At 45.5% G+C, this 17,575-nt stretch overlaps 1 protein-coding gene across 1 annotated transcript; it reads left to right on the top strand.

The window, feature by feature from the left end:
- Positions 1-1,135: 1,135 nt before the first annotated feature.
- Positions 1,136-4,290, top strand: C10H1orf52 (chromosome 10 C1orf52 homolog). The gene is made up of 3 exons (XM_072127671.1): positions 1,136-1,460; positions 1,782-1,989; positions 3,752-4,290. Exons 1-3 carry the CDS (start codon positions 1,212-1,214, stop codon positions 3,796-3,798), a joined length of 504 nt encoding a protein of 167 aa, XP_071983772.1. The 5' UTR covers positions 1,136-1,211; the 3' UTR covers positions 3,799-4,290.
- The last annotated feature ends 13,285 nt before the right edge of the window (positions 4,291-17,575 follow it).

Raw genomic sequence — 17,575 nt, 5'->3', positions numbered from 1 at the left:
ATGGGGACACCCTTTATCTGGTCCTGTATATGGGGGCTGTCTGTATCTAGGGGGGATAGTACCTGACTTTGTACTTGGTACACTCTGTATCTAGCTATGTATATGGAGAGAGTAGTACCTGACATGTATATGGGGGCTCTCTGTATGTGTTCCTGTATACGAGGGCTCTCTGTATGTGGTCCTGTATACGGGGGGGCTCTCTGCATGTGGTCCTGTATACGGGGGGGCTCTCTGCATGTGGTCCTGTATACGGGGGGCACTCTGTATGTGGTCCTGTATACGGGGGGCACTCTGTATGTGGTCCTGTATACGGGGGGCACTCTGTATGTGGTCCTGTATATGGGGCCTCTCTGTATGTGGTCCTGTATATGGGGACTCTCTGTATGTGGTCCTGTATACGGGGGCTCTTTGTATGTGGTCCTGTATATGGGGACACTGTATATGTTGCCCTGTATACAAGGGCTCTCTGTATATGGTCCTGTATACGTTGTCTTTCTGTATATGGTGGCTCTCTGCATATGGCGACACTCTGTATGTGGTCCTGTATACGGGGGCTCTCTGTATGTGGTCCTGTATATAGGCGCTCTCTGTATACGGGGTCTCTCTTTATATGGTCTTGTATACGGGGTCTTTCTGTATATGGTGGCTCTCTGCATATGGGGACACTCTGTATGTGGTCCTGTATATGGGGGCTCTCTGTATACAGGGGCTCTCTGTATATAGTCCTGTATACGGGGTCTTTCTGTATATGGTGGCTCTCTGCATATGGGGACACTCTGTATGTGGTCCTGTATATGGGGGCTCTCTGTATATGGTCCTGTATACGGGGTCTTTCTGTATATGGTGGCTCTCTGCATATGGGGACACTCTGTATGTGGTCCTGTATATGGGGGCTCTCTGTATGTGGTCCTGTATATGGGGGCTCTCTGTATGTGGTCCTGTATATGGGGCTCTCTGTATGTGGTCCTGTATATGGGGGCTCTCTGTATGTGGTCCTGTATATGGGGCTCTCTGTATGTGGTCCTGTATATGGGGGCTCTCTGTATGTGGTCCTGTATATGGGGGCTCTCTGTATACGGGGGCTCCCTGTAGCACCGCGGGCAGGTGTATATTATCAGTGTCTCAGCCATCACACACCCCGCGCGCTGTTCTTCCCCTCGGCCCGGAAGTTCCGGTGTTGTGTTTCCCGGGACAGTATTACAGGCTGCACCATGGCGGCGCAGGAGGAGGACAAGGATCCTCTTAGTTACTTCGCGGCTTACGGCAGCTCGAGCTCGGAGAGCAGTGACGATGAGGCCGAGGAGAGGAAGGCGAAGGCGGTGGTGAAGAGGCCGCAGTCCTCCCACAAGCTGCCGGGGCCGGACGAGCTCTTCCAGACGGTGTCCCGGCCCTCCTTCCTCAGCGCCCCCAGCACCAACGTCATCAACTGGGAGAAGCGGCTGGTGCGGCCCCCGGAGGAGGTAACGACACGGGGCCGCCAGGGGGCGATCTATGGTCATGTATCAGCTGAGAGGTTACTGATCTGTTACCATGTGTCAGTGGGATATGCTAATGACCCGTGCCTGGTGGGGTCTGATCTCTGAGACCCCTAGTGTTATAGCTGAGGGATGTAGCGGTGCTGGTTCAGTACTGCCTCCTCTCTGCTGTTCTCCATTCATTTACTCTACAGGGAAGTGTCTGGTGGGGGGTTTGGACCCTTATAACATTGCGGCTGTGGACCCCATACAAGACATAAGACCCGATAGGGTTATAACAAATCTCTTGTTTTCATTTCCCATCAGCCGCCTCGTGAGTTTAAGGTCTGGAAGAACAATGCCGTCCCACCGCCCGAGTCCTACAAGGTGGTGGAGGAGAAGAAGGGTCCTCCCCCGGAGCTCGACATGGCCATAAAGTGGTCCAGTATGTACGAAGACAACGGCGATGACGCACCCCAGAAGGTGACCAAGGCCAAGTTCCTGCCGGATGAAGAAGCTGAGGCCATAGCTGCCGGTAAGAGACTGTACGGATCCACACTGGGGTCAGTTCTCACTAGTCGCTTGTATACGTTTTGTTATTTTTGTTTATTAGCTTTAACTACTTCTGTTGTCTCCATTAACTACAGAGATTAGGCAGGTGCCCCTGCTATGGTGGTCAGCAAAATCGGACCAGTATAGAACATGCTGTAGTGATAAAATTTGGATGAAGTTCACACGTGCGTTTGGCAGGTTATGTTTCCCCTCCAGTTATTAAATATGGGAAAGAATAACGCAGCAGCCTGCACCTTTTTTTCTGCTATTGATAACCGAATTGTGATGTAAGGTTCACCGTCCATTTATATCGTTCGCTTTCTGTTTTTTAGTTTTCGTTATGCTCTCCTAAAATGAAAGCATTACAGAAAGCACCAGCGCAAGTATAAACTGAGCCTTGCCCTTTATAAAACTAATAAGGAAGATTAAAAAAAATTATATATAAAAATGAAAAACTGCAGGAGACAGTTTTCAATTCCTTTGGTGCCCCGCATGAGTTTCAATGGAAAGTTCTGATGGTAATTGATTGTGTTCATCCGAAGTGGCTCCGACCTTAAAGAGGTTTTCCCACAAAGGAAAGTTGGGCCCTATCCACGGGACTGATGGGGGGGGGGGGGATAGATCTCAGTGCTGACACCCCTGCAGATCGTGAGAACAAGGGTCCGACAAACCCCTCGCTGCTCCTCAGACTAATGGAGCAGACGGCCGTGCATGACCATTCTGCTCCATTAATCTCTATGGAGCTGATGGAAATTGCTGAGCGCCGCACTCACCGATCTCCATCAGCTCCATACAGTTTAATGGAGCAGAACGCTCATCGCTCCTTTAGCCAGACCCCTCATTCTTTTTGTGTAACTGTATTTTATTTAGATTTTTCATACATGTAAGGTAAAGAACTTTACATAAGATGTACAATTTTTACCGGGATTCCGGTCATAAAACTTAAGTATTATAAGAATTAGTAACTACAATAAACTTGTTACAAACATTTGTATCAAACAGCATAGTTACAGGAAGGAAGAGAAGGAGAGAAGTACAAACAAGTCTGTTCCACTCTAAACAAGATATTTTACATCATCATCTGCCTTAAACATATAATTGTATTAAAACACAAAACAACCTAAACACAAGACAGACATATCAGGGAGGGGAGGGGGGTGACTCTAGCTGCCCACAGACCCCTCATTCTTACAATCTGCTGGGGTCTCAGCACTGAGACCCCCACTGATCAGAAAGTTAGGCCCTATACATGGGATAAGTCCTAACTTGCCTTTGCGGGAAACCTTCTTTAAATGCCATTTCTGTGGAAATACTTTGGGCATAGGAGGGGTTTGCTACACAGGCAGGCACTGCCATCAGTATCTCATCAGAGGGGGTATTGGGTAGTGCCTGGCCCAACAAGAGATTGTGGTGTCAGAAGCATTTGGATGTTTGCTCTGTGTAGTGATTGTACCTGCAGCTCTCATCTGTTAAGGTCTGTGTCAAATATCTTTAGCAATGCATGTATTGGGCACCCTAAGGCTCTACTGGGTGGGTTAGCTGCAGCTAAATCCCATAACTGCTGTTATGTGTCTGACCAGTGTATTGGATATGTTTCTAACAAATCCCATCTACATACTGTATAAATATATGGGTTGGAAACTCTTGAGGACCCCACCTGTAGTTTATTACAAGATAGATGGGCAGTCGCTTAATTCAGTCTTTTCTAATAAACAAAACCCTTAATTTTTTTTTGTTTGTTTCAGAGGATGATCCAGACGAGCCGTCTTCTGCTAAGAAGCGCAAAGTGTGACCGATTGCTGCAGTACAACCTCTGAATGCCAGGATATAAGGGTGGGCATAAGAAGAGTCCTCCTTCTGCCATAGATGAGTGTGTAGACCAGCGGAATCCAAACTGTGGCAACACTACAACTCCCAGCATGCTCTGATGTGCTGTCGGATGATGTCTTGCAGCAGGATGGAGACTTTTGGTGTAGATCTTTCACGTGTCCGTATTCGCCCGTGTTAAGCACAATGTCTTGGCTGCAGTACTTATGTCTTAGGACTTTGCGTGTGGTATAAGGTGCTAGTCTTGGTGAATGTAGTCTGCCGTCAGGCCCCACCGCTGCCTAGCAATACATTCATGTTTTTACTTTCTGATAATGCAGTTGGGTTCTGCCATTTGTCTGCATTGTGTTAGAGACCTTTTATAAAGGAGCACGAATCAATGTAAGTTATTGGAAGAGTTCTGCACAGAGCCTGTTTTATGTATATAGGAGACTTGAATAAATCTACCTTTCATACATTGGTGGTCTTTTAATTTGTTATATCTATACCAACCACCCCCTACAGTATATAGACAGGTTTCCAGCCTTCCCCATTACAGAGGATATACAGGCAGACCATTCCCTGTTCTCCTCATAAAGTGTACTTACAGACAGACCAACATCCCCCCCCAAATGGATGACAAATATAAGAAGATTACCACGGTCCTGGTGCCTGGATCTATCAGTAAGTGTTGCTGGATTTTAATGATAGGTTTCCTTTTAACAGACTGGACAGAGAAGGCAGCTCGACGTGGTATAGTCTGTAGCTACCCATGTATCGCTCTGTATAAGCATTGGGGGGTAGTTGAAAGGCATCTACCACCAGGATAAAGGGCTGTATGCAAATTAGCCTGAGGGGCTCCAGGTTCCTTAGGTGTGAGTGGAGCCTGGAGCCCCTCAGGCTAATTTGCATACAGTCTTTCATCCTCGTGGTAATGTCGTTTAAAGGACATCTACCTTCAGAATTTCTGATGGTGAACTGCCCAAACCTACCGTATTTTCCGGACTATAAGGCGCACATAAAAGTCTAGGATTTCCTTGGAAATCCAAAGTGCGCCTTATAGTCCGGTGCGCCCTATAGGAGGGCAGCGGACCCTACTTGCATAGGTCCCCGCTACCGGAGACAGCAGATCTCCAGCGGGAACTGCAGACCGACGCGGCAGAAGTTGTTCGTGTTGCAGTTTCCGCTGGAGATCTGCTGTCTCCGGTAGCGGGGACCTTTGTAAGTATGGTCCGCTGCCCTCCTCCACCTCCCCCTCACCTTCCCCGCTCACCTTCCCCGCGTTTCGCGTCGGGTCTCCGCCACGCCCCCGGACCCTGCGCCTTATAGTCCGATGCGCCTTATATATGGAATTATTCCATATATAAGGCGCATCGGACTGATGCGCCTTATATTCCGGTGCGCCTAATGGCCCGGAAAATACGGTACTTGGCCGTTGCATTTTTATAGTATATGGTATATAGTGTAAGGTTTTCTAATCTCCAGGAACGGTAGGATGCATTTAAAAAGAACTTATAAAAATATACTAATGAGCCAGAGGCGATCACTGAAGCGCCTCTTGGTTCCAAAAGACTAATTAAACATGCACGCTCCCTCTCTGATGAATTAAATTCTGATGGCAGATTATTATTATTATGGTAGATGTCCTTTAACATACTGTATAAAGATAGAGGAATCTATCAATGAAAAGTATGTGTAACCTGGATAGAAGACTGCGCTGCAGGGAAATCCCTATAGAAGTCTCTCTAGTGTATATTCATTTATGCAAAGTTTTTCAAAAAGTTAGTTTAAAAAGTGCTGGTAAGGGATTTATAGTGATTATTACAATAACAGCGATTAGCGGGTTTGGGCTCTAGTGTGTTTTAGGGTCCTGGTCTGTGAAATCATGTTTCATCTTATTCAGATCATAGGGGTCATATACAAACCTAAGACAATTACATGGTCGTATGAAACCGCCAGGAGTGAGGGCCCTGTCCGCAAGAGCTTACAGTCTATGAATGCAATGTACCTTCCAAATATTTGTGTATCCCACTCAGTCTTTTGGCCCCACTAATGACACAAACTAGGGATTTAAAAATCTACAGCGCTTTGCTGTAGATCCATAGGTGGAGTAATGCACAACAAAATCCACAGTATCGGCAATCAATCCTTACGGTAAGGTATTATTTAATAACCTCTGTACTTATTGAGACAACTCCCGTCTCATTGTCTCTACAGCTAATATTATATAACATCATTGATTATATGCACTACCCCTCTGTACAGATAGATGGCGGTAGACTTCTCTGTACCCAATAATCCTATAAGTTTATGTGACACTCCAAACAAAGTGTAGAGTTGTACGTCTGAGCACCAGGTGGCGGTATGCCGTTATGTAGCAGTCGTGCACCCACTCTGTTAATATTGCTTCATTTATGGCTGTGATCCATCGCACTTACTAAATCTCAGCGCCCTGCTACATTGGAATCTAAGTTTTAAAAAATATTATGTAGCCAGGTTTACATTGGAAATCTAACATCAAAACCTATCTTGATTAACCAGGGGCACTTACTCATAGATCCAGGCACCGGGACTGTGGGTAATATTCCTATATTTGTTATTCATGGCCTCTTTATGCTAATCATTCTGAAGGGATCCTGGGGTGTTACCAATTCCCCTCCGTGTTGCAGCTTCACAGACTGTTATACTGTGCAAAAGTTATTGCCCCCTCCCACTGTGTGCGAGTACAGCGGACAGAGAGAGGGAGCACTTCTCCCTCTCTCTGCCTTCTGTAATCTCACACAGTGGGAAGGGGGAGAAAGCTCCTGCACAGTGTAACAGCCTGTGAAGCTGCAACACAGAGGGGCATTGGTAACACCCCAGGAGCCCTTCAGGGTTATTAATATAATGAAGCTACAGAAAGGAGCGCTGGTAACACCCTCAAGTCTCGTCTCACTTTAAAAGGAAGGAGGCAACTGATAGCAAATATAAGATGATTACCACAGTCACGGTGCCTGGATCTATCAGTAAGTGTCCCTGGTTGTGATGTAGATTTTTTAAATAAATCTGAAAATTTTGTTGAAAAACATCAATGCATTCAGAGGAAGGCAAAAACCTCTCATAGACCTCGTTAAACCATAGACCCAAAAACTCGCAGCATGTCAATCCCCGAGGCATCAATATCAACCTCTGCTGCAGAGAAATTCAATGCTCAACACATCTGTCCCTGGCCATTTGTATTGTTCCCAATTGCAAGAAGGTAGGGGGGGGGGGGTCCCTAAGAAGAAGCAGGACGCTAGACCTACAAAACATGGCTGTGGCTCTGGATAGGTCGACGCTACACAATGGACTTCTTCTCCGTCCTGTAATTGAGTTCAGTTTGCTGGCAAGACATATGATTTGGATGTAATGGAAATATTGTGATGTAATTTGGAATAATTGGAAGATGACGTGCAAAGTGCCGCGTGGAACACATGAGGATCCAATCATATCATTACAAGCCAGCCGATGTCTACGTCTGAAGAGCGGATCGCTTCGTTAGACCTAATTCAATGAGCGACCAAACAACCGTCAATGAGTGGTCACATGTTGATTAGATTCTTCACTTTACATTAATGTGTCAAATGCTTCCTCTCATTAAAGGAAGTGGAAAAACAGGGCTGTGCAAAAGTTTTAGGCAAATTCTGCTACATAAGAATCCCTTCTAAAACAGTAGTGGTAATAAAAGTAACAAAATTCATTGAGAATTAACCAGCCAATGGCATCAAATACTTAATAATACTTAATAATCTTTAAAAACTTTATGTATATCGATCCATCATATTCCATAATGCTTTACAAATCCATATCTTCATCATAAAGAAGAACAAGGAGCCCTGGAAGGGATGGTACGGGCTCCACCGAACCTTGATCTCATCATCATTCAGTCTGCCTGGGGTTACATGAAGACATAGTGTATATACTGGAGTATAAACTGAGTTTTTCAGCACAAAAACCCTAAGGCTGCATTCACACCATGTATGCCCGCCATACTGTGGTACAACGGGCATACATCGGGGCTGCTCATCCCCGCCCCTCTCCATAGCTTAACATAGAGGCCGGCGCCGTATTCCGTAGAAAGATAGGACATGTCCTATCTTTCTACGGGCTACGGAACGGTACGGTGCCATGCATGTGCGGCACTGTACCGCTCTCATACAGCGCCGTGAGCTTATAGAAGTATATGGGGGACGTATATATACGTCCCCCATACGCTTGTGTGAATGTAGCCTGACTCAAGGAAAAAAACAAAGTGTACTCACCCTCCGACACCCACCCAGCAGGACCTTTTCTATCCATCGCCACCCCGGCGTCGGCGCACTGTCCGTCGCAGGGATGTGCTGTCAGCCGCACATGGGCTGCAGACTATATACTACAAGGGGCTGGCTGGCTATATACTAGAGGGGCTGGCAGGCTATATACCAGGGGGCTGGCAGGACATATACCGGGGGGCAGGCAGGCTACATACTACAGGGGCTGGCAGGCTATATACTGGGGGGCAGGCAAGCTATATACTACAGGGGATGCAGGCTATATACTGGGGGGCAGGCAGGATATATACTACAGGGGCTGGCAGGCTATATACTGGGGGGCAGGCAGGCTATATACTACAGGGGCTGGAAGGCTATATACTACAGGGGCAGACAGGCTTTATACTACAGGGGCTGGCAGGCTATATACTGGGGGGCAGGCAGGCTATATACTACAGGGGCTGGCAGGCTATATACTGGGGGGCAGGCAAGCTATATACTACAGGGGATGCAGGCTATATACTGGGGGGCAGGCAGGATATATACTACAGGGGCTGGAAGGCTATATACTGGGGGGCAGGCAGGCTATATACTACAGGGGCTGGCAGGCTATATACTACAGGGGCAGACAGGCTATATACTAGAGGGGCTGGCAGGCTATATACCAGGGGGCTGGCAGGACATATACCGGGGGGCAGGCAGGCTATATACTGGGGGGCAGGCAAGCTATATACTACAGGGGATGCAGGCTATATACTGGGGGGCAGGCAGGATATATACTACAGGGGCTGGCAGGCTATATACTGGGGGGCAGGCAGGCTATATACTACAGGGGCTGGCAGGCTATATACTACAGGGGCAGACAGGCTTTATACTACAGGGGCTGGCAGGCTATATACTGGGGGGCAGGCAGGCTATATACTACAGGGGCTGGCAGGCTGTATACTGGGGGGCAGGCAGGCTATATACTACAGGGGCTGGCAGGCTATATACTACAGGGGCAGACAGGCTTTATACTACAGGGGCTGGCAGACTATATACTGGGGGGCAGGCAGGCTATATACTACAGGGGCTGGAAGGCTATATACTGGGGGCCAGGGAGGCTATATCGCCGGCAGGCTATATACTACAGGGGAATAGCTATACACTACAGGGGCAGGCAGGCTATATACTACAGGGGCAGGCAGGCTATATACTGGCGGTCAGGGAGGCTATATCGCTGGCAGGCTATATACTACAGGGGAATAGCTATACACTACAGGGGCAGGCAGGCTATATACAAGAGGGGCAGGCAGACTATATACTGGGGGCTGGCTGTCTATATACTGACCAATGCATTTCTCACCCTCGGCTTATACTCGAGTCAATAGGTGTTTCCAGTTTTTTTGTGTTAAAATTAGGGTCTTGGCTTGTACTCCAGTATATATATGGTAAGTAAAATAAATGAGAAATAATCTGCAGTTGCTTAGTCTGACCACTAAACAGAGAACGGAGCTGTCTGCTTTTTGTTACATTTTCTATGTATCTGCTGTTCTATGAAGCTGGATTTCGAACAATCTAATATTCAGGACAGAACCTTGGGATAGATAATCAATATGCTTAGGCCGGAAAAATACTTTCAAGTGATTATACCAAGTTTGATTGTTATCTGCATGGGAGACAACAATCTGATCCAACTGCTTTGACCCTCTACAAATAGTGAGAATGGATCCCACTGATTACAATAACATGGGGTCCCATTCTCCCTGACTGATGAAGGGGCAGGTTGAGCATGCCTACTGCCACTTGATTTCATACTATGGAAGTGTTGTAAATGACTCAACACAGCGTTCTGGTATCTCTCACACTCCCATAGAACAAAGGAAACAGTACTCCTAGGTTCTTGAAGAAAGTAGCCACATTTTGCTTCTGTAAATAGGGGATTACAATTGAACTTGGAACATCCCCTTTAACATCATTGACTATGACACCAGAAGTCCCGGTCTGCGCATGGTAGATTGCATAGAAGACATAACCAAGATGGAGACCTTATTTACAGATCAAACACTGGGGACCAGAGTAAGACCCCATGTACATGACTGTTATGGGCAACCAGATCATGACCCCCATAGGGTTTATGGCACCCGGTCACGGTGCATTTAGTACGCGCACGCTGTCTCACCAACTCGTGATCAAGTCGAGCGCTTAGTATGGGACATGTCTTATATTTTGCCATTCTATGACTTTCTATGGAGAGGGGAGGGGTGAGGAATGATCACACTCCTTTCTCCTTCACTGGGTTGAGTTATCATCTGGGTTACGACCTGTTTTTTGGATTTTTGTTTTTTTTTCAAACGCCTCTATTGCCCTTTTTATAGGGCCAAGCATGGAGACCGCATCTCCACCGTGTGTATATAGCACCTACAGATTACGCAGCGCTGCAAAAATCGGTCCCTGTCCCCAATGGGGCTCACAATCTAATCAAGCTACTAGTATGTTTTGGAGTGTGGGAGGAAACCGGAGGATCCGGAGGAAACCCACGCAAACATGGAGAGAACATACAAACTCTTTGCAAATGTTGACCTGGGTGGAACTCGAACCCAGGTCCCCAGCGCTGCAAGGCTGTAATGCTGACCACAAAACAGGAGAATATTAAAAAAAAAAAATACTAGCAAAAAAAAATGTTCGTGTTCATGAGGTGTAATACTGAGTACACATTTCTACCACACAATAATATAATAATTACATCGCAGGACCCGCGGATCCGTAGCCGCACATTACATTTCATACAACAGAACTGAAAATATCCGATCTCCCTTCCTGCTGAGATATCAGGTGTCTATGACTAATAGGATATAAATTGTCTGGAACAAGTTATTTTTAGCCAAATGCCCCGTGGACCTAAAATTTCTCCAAAAAAAATAAAAGTCCATGTTTTTAAAAAAAAAAAAAAAAATTCTGGAATGTAAAAGTCTGCGCTGGAGAAAGCTGAGCCGCACTGGAAAGTTTAGTCACTGGATTTTCTAGATGTCAGCAGTAAAGTGCGGTTCAGCCGAGGTTTATATTCACCTCGAAATGATCGGAACGAGACGGGCGCTCGACATTTAGCCTTTATTGTTGTGTTTTTTTTTTTTACTGTGCGGTTATGTTGAAAGCTATTAAAATTCCAGATTGAAATCATAAAGAGCGCCTATGACGGGAGCCCATTCTCCGGAGTCGGGGGCAGGCTCGGCTGCTGACACTAATCACTACTTTGTGTTGACAGGTTTAGATAACAAGCTGGAAAAAAGTGTATAAAGTCCTCGCCGACGCTTCCATCGTCCGATTATTCCTATTTTTCCGAGAATATTTTTACAAACTTGGAATAACACAGTACAACTTCCATTATAGGAGAATCCCAATATTCCACAAAGGTCATAGTTAAGGGGATGGTACGAGAGCCGCTCCTGCCCGGCTCAGATGTCACCCCCCTGTGCCTGGGGCTACGATAAAGTTGAAGTGTTGACATCTAACTTCTAAGCAAATACTTCATTATTGTTCACGTGTCCAGAGAGACTCCAGCAGCACATGGACGACGTCTGGTAAAAAGCCTTTGTTTCAAGAGGAGTGGACAATATTTTCATAGTAGTTCATATTTTAAAAGGAAATCGACCATCAAAATCCATCGTGATAAACCAGGGACACTTACTCATAGATCCAGGTGATAATCTACTTATATTAGTTATCCATGGCCTCCTTCCTTCTAAAAGCAACTTTACAAATTATGCTAATAAGCTAAAAGTACTCTGGAGAGCGTTACCAAAGTACCTCTGTGCTGTAGCTTCACAGGCTGTTACAATGTGCAGGAGCAGTTCTCTCCTCTGCGTGCTAAAACTTTCTGCTGCCTTGAGTTTACAGCAGGCAGAAGAATTAGAACATTTCAAGGGAGCATGATGGAGGTTGAGAAGTGTGATATTGAAGAAGAATAGATAGAAGGACGGGTACCATCCAAATCGACACCAGAATCCAGACCTCCCACCAGGGGCGTAACTTAAGGGGGTGCAGAGGTTGTGGTCACACCAGGGCCCAAGAGGCTTAGGGGGCCCTTATGGTGTCACTTTCCCATATAAGAAGACTATTACTATAAACCATACATTATAGTCGGGGGCCTGGCACACTGGTCTTTGCACTGGGGCCCATCAGCTTCTAGTTACGCCATTGCCTCCCACTACCACAGGGATTAGCAGGCTGAACGCCAACAGGGTGAGAAGTGCTGGGTTATAGCCTGCGAAGGCACAGCACAGAGGTGCTCTGGTAACGCTCCCCAGAGTACTTCTGGTTCACCTACCCTGTGGACATGTAGTTATGCTAAGGAGACCATTGTTCATCCCCTTGCCGACAATACCTATTTCCGCTTTTATGGTTTTTCTTGGCTTCCCTCCATTTACAAGCCAAATGTTTTTAATTTACCATATACAAAGCTATATGGGGGGGGTATTATCCGTGGAAAAAATTGAACTTCCTGGTGGCACCATTTAGTACTACATCAAAAGACGTTGATGTAGACTTGGAGCCCCGCACCAGCTGACGTCTATAGTCAGGGGGTGATCGGCATTGAGTTAAAAACTCAAAAACTTTCCATTGCAAAACAAAAATCTTGCGTCGCCATATTCTGGCACCCCCAACTTTTTCACACTTTGTTGTACTGAGCCAGGCAAAATGTCATTTTTGCAAGATGAGATTATGTTTCCATTGATACCATTATGGAGACTGCACAAGCTTGTGATCAATTTTTATTCAAATATTTATGGTTGGCAGAAGGCTGAAAAAGTTGTGATTTAGACATTTTTTGTTGTTTCGGCATCCACTGCTTGGGATAATTATTTTACGATTTTGATAAATCTGGCATTTATCAGGGAAAAATAACGTTATGATTTTATTTTTTTTGTTTATATATTTTTATGCATTCTAGGGAACCGCGGTTGATTTTAATTTTTTACTTCTTAAAAAAATATATTGTTTTACAGATTTTATTTTAAAAAATCTATTTTCAGAACACTCAGGGCTCTGCTCACATATACAATATACTGCACTATTACGGTATTGCATAGAATTGTGAATAAACTGATTTCTATTAGAGCCTGCCTCTGGCAGACTATAATAGGTAGTGCTGAGTAATAGCTACCAGAGACTTTGAGTTGGTGTGTTAAGGATTAAAGGGAATCCGACAGATAAGGTCACATATAAACAAGTTATATGGCCTTTTACGCAAAGCGGCCTCCATCATAAGCATAAGAAATTATGTGCGCTATAATTAGAGACACTTTTACTATTTTTCCAACTTTGTTGGAAGTAGTGGAGCAGATCCTGGTCCAATGGTCTAGAGCAGTGGTGGGGAACCTATGGCACTGGTGCCAGAGGCGGCACTCGGAGCCCTCACTGTGGGCACCCAGGTCATCACCCCAGCATGAACTTGACCAGACAGGACTCAAAGAATCTTCCTACAGAATCTTCCTACAATGATAGATGAATTTGTACTCCTCCTTTAAACTGCGTTGGTGTCTTTAGGAGGCTGAACAACTGAAAGTTGTCAAAGAACAAGGAGAAATAAATTACTGCTTAAATTGCTGTGCTGGCACTTTGCAATAAATAAGTGGCTCTTGGTTGAAGTTTGGGCAATCAGGCTCTAAAAGGTTCGCCATCACTGGTCTAGAGTTTGAGAAGGTGGTGAAAGTTGGGGCTGCACGGTTGGGGCTCAGTGTTTAGCACTTCTGCCTTGCACTGCTAGGGACCTGGTCGCACCCAGGTCAACATCTGCAAAGAGTTTGTAGGTTCTCTCTGTGTTTGTGTGGGTTTCCTCTGGGTCCTCCGGTTTCCTCCCACACTCCAAAACATACTGATAGGTTGATTAGATTGTGAGCCACATTGGGACAGATTTGGGCTAGCCTTGTGCAGCTCTGCATAATCTGTAGGCACTATATAAATAAAGAATTATTGTTATTAAAGTTCCTCCTAAAAACAAGAACCAGAAGCCGATGAAAGGAAGAAGAGTCCAGAATTCCAGAATTCTGAAGGTCAAGAATTAGACATGTTTCTTTGATGGGTATCATACAATAAATGTGAGAACACCAGTCTACTATATGTATGTTTTTGGGAGGTCATGTTGGGTCAGCCTCTGTCTGTGCGGTTTCCAGCATGTAAAAACTCACTTCCTTGACCCAAAATGACCACGGAAGTTCTTTGAAATTGTCGGGATTCAAACTATTTCCAGCACAAGCTCCTATTTATGCTGAATCTAATGCACTGCCACTTCTACATGTAAGCACTTGTCGTAAGGGTTTGATTCCTCCATAAACTTTTAAGGATGTTTGGTAACTTTTCTTTGTCTTGCACCATAAATCTGCAGACGCTGAACCCTCTGTCCTCAGAAACATCTATGAACGTGATGTGCGCCAGCGATTCTCCGCTTCCACCTCTGCATAATGGAAACACTCGACAAGACGATGCGAGTGTTTGTGTGGGCTCCTCCTTATCGTTTCTGCATCTAAACGACTTTGTCTCGTGTTTTCCTTACCCATTGCCTCGACCTCTCCTATTTTATTTGTTTTGCAAATACACCAGGAAGATTTCCCACAGTCTTTTCATTGAGACAAAATAATTCCTTTCTGCTACTTTGGCACTGGAGCAGAAAAAGTGTATTTCTCACAAATCTCACAGGAGATAAGGAATGTGCATTTTGTTGGCGTGATCTCTCAAACAACAGCTGCAGAGGTTTCAGTGTTTTTTTCTACTGTTCCTATAAGTACATAACAATATATTTCATTTCTGCAGGGGCATGAATTTGGGATCGTTGTAGACTTGGACATGGAAGCCAATAACAAGTTTAGGATTTAAAGTTATGATCTGCTTTGAAGTAGAAGGCCAGGGGTAAAGTCCTTGGGAAATATTAGTCTGGGTAGAGTAAAGCAATTCCCACAAGATTTAGCGGAAGCAGAGATAGTAGTTGGGCAGGACCCCAGAGAAGGGCTGAGAACCTCGGTACTGTGTGACTAAACATCTGTACTAAAAATGGTACTTGGTAGATGGAAAATTCAACTTTTATAGGGTCAAAGGTCTTCAACTTAAACCATAGTAAGGGTCAGTAAGTAGTCAGCAGAGACGACCCTGGCTGGGACTGATTATAGTAGTGAGTAGGGGGTTGTAGACCAGTTTGGGGATAATATTAAGATTATTTTTCCAATTGATAATGCAGTAACAGGGTCACATAGCTAATACCAGACGCAGTAGTCCGGCTAACCTTGATATGTCGCTCGGTTGGGTCAGGAGATGCCATTGTGGAGCAGGTGGAGAATAATCACAGATGGGCCAAGATCGGGGCAGGTAAAGTTGAAGCGGAACTCAGGAACAAGGCAAAGGTCAGGGCAACAGTAGCAGAAGTAACAGGGACGTAGTCATACAACTGGCTGGGGTGAGATGTCTGGGAAATATGCAAATAAGTTTTCCAGGATGGGTCAAGGACAACGGGATTATATCAGGATTTTTACACCTTTGTAGGAAACTAACTAGGGATGTCAGTACTTTCGGAAGAACATGCATTTTGTTGCCAGGGTTCGACAGGTATTGGCTGGGGACACTGGCTTGTGTGTTATAATTTACCTTTCACCCTGACATGATCCTCTGTGTAGTCCCATGGGTTGGGATTTGGTTTGGATGCATTTCAACATGTGACTAGTCTGTGCTGCAGACTCCTCAGATCGTGGCCCCCACCTTTGTGCTCCTGTACAGCTCCTCCCTCTTCCACTGATGTCAGATCACCAGGCTGTGAGCTCTGTAATGGTGAAGGATGGGGGGGGGGCTGTACAGGAGCACAAAGGTGGTGGCTGAGAGCTGAGCAGACTGGAGCACAGACAAGTTACATGTTGTTTTATGAAATGCTTCCAAACCAAAGCCCAACCCCTGGGACTCCACAGAGAATTCTGTCAGGGCGCAAGGTAAATTAAAACACACAATTATATTCTAATGCAAATGCTTAGAGAAAGCAGAAAGGCATATGTGTAATGCAACTGTAATGGGCTTCTGTAACCTGTCTTTAGTGAAAATGAGGTCCCTGGTTGTTAGACATTTCACATCTTCCCCTCCCATTATTTTCTGCTCCTAAAGCAGAGGAAGCCACACCACCTAGGTGATCATACCACCTAGTCTACACCACCTAGGTGATCATACCACATACCACCTAGTCTACACCACCTAGGTGATCATACCACATACCACCTAGTCTACACCACCTAGGTGATCATACCACATACCACCTAGTCTACACCACCTAGGTGATCATACCACATACCACCTAGTCTACAAAACCTAGGTCAGTGGTGGCGAACCTATGGCACGGGTGCCAGAGGTGGCACTCAGAGCCCTTTCTGTGGGCACCCAGGCCTTCACCCCAACACAGAGTTTGCCAGATACGACTCAAGGCTTTCTCCTGTGGTCCAGTAGAGCCCAGGACGTGCCATGCTCAGCGCTATTTTTAAGCAACATCCTTGGCTGCCAGGACTACAGGAGGAGAAAGAAGGTGTGGATAGAGATGGATTATCATTTGAGCTCCTTTTCTGGGTCCCCTGATCCTTCCTCTTCAGGGGACCCTGGAGGGAAGCTACAATCCAAATTTCTCCATCTTTCTATTGTATAGGTGAACTCAGGACACCAATACGATTAAAACCTGTGATACAGCAGGGATCAATAAGTTACTGCTTAAATTGTCATGTTGGCACTTTGCAACATACTAGTGGGTTTTGGTTGTGGCTTGGGCACGCTATCTCCAAAAGGTTCACCATCACTGCCCTAGGTGATCATACCACATACCACCTAGTCTACACCACCTAGGTGATCATACCACATACCACCTAGTCTACACCACCTAGGTGATCATACCACATACCACCTAGTCTACACCACCTAGGTGAATGTGTACATGTTGTACATAGTAGTCGGTAAGGCCCTGGCTTAGGATAGCAGGATACATCTGTGTTTTGTTCATGGTCAATTCCGACAGCAATACCTTGAAACTTAGCAGTAGAAGAGAGAACATCCGAGCACACTCTATGTCTGGCATTTCTACAACAAACATGTGGATCCAGTTAACAGCTTGGAGAAATGCGGAGGTGTTGCACAAAAGAACATTTTCCTGTCTTGTAACATCTCACACACCTATTGTTAGTGCAGGGCAGACGAGGATACACAATAGGAGATGTTCAGCTCTGGGTTGGCATCTGTGCCCGTCTTGTAGCTTAATATGAAACACGTGGCATGTGGGATCATATTTTAGAATTGTCGGAATGCAGCTCTGGAAGATATTGCTTCAATTTCATACAGTGCAACATCTTCACTTAGTTCCCTGGTTCTTCCTAAGTTGCATGGGTTTTCTGGTTGCCTAAAATTCCTATTTACATTATTTCCCTTATCCTTCACTCGCTTGCCACCTTCTGCTGAGATGCCCCATGACTGATACCCAACATTCTTCTCCAGCCAATGTTCTTC

Source organism: Engystomops pustulosus, chromosome 10, assembly GCF_040894005.1.
Source record: "Engystomops pustulosus chromosome 10, aEngPut4.maternal, whole genome shotgun sequence".
Lineage (NCBI taxonomy): Eukaryota > Metazoa > Chordata > Amphibia > Anura > Leptodactylidae > Engystomops > Engystomops pustulosus.
This window is presented reverse-complemented; position numbering and strand designations above follow the sequence as displayed.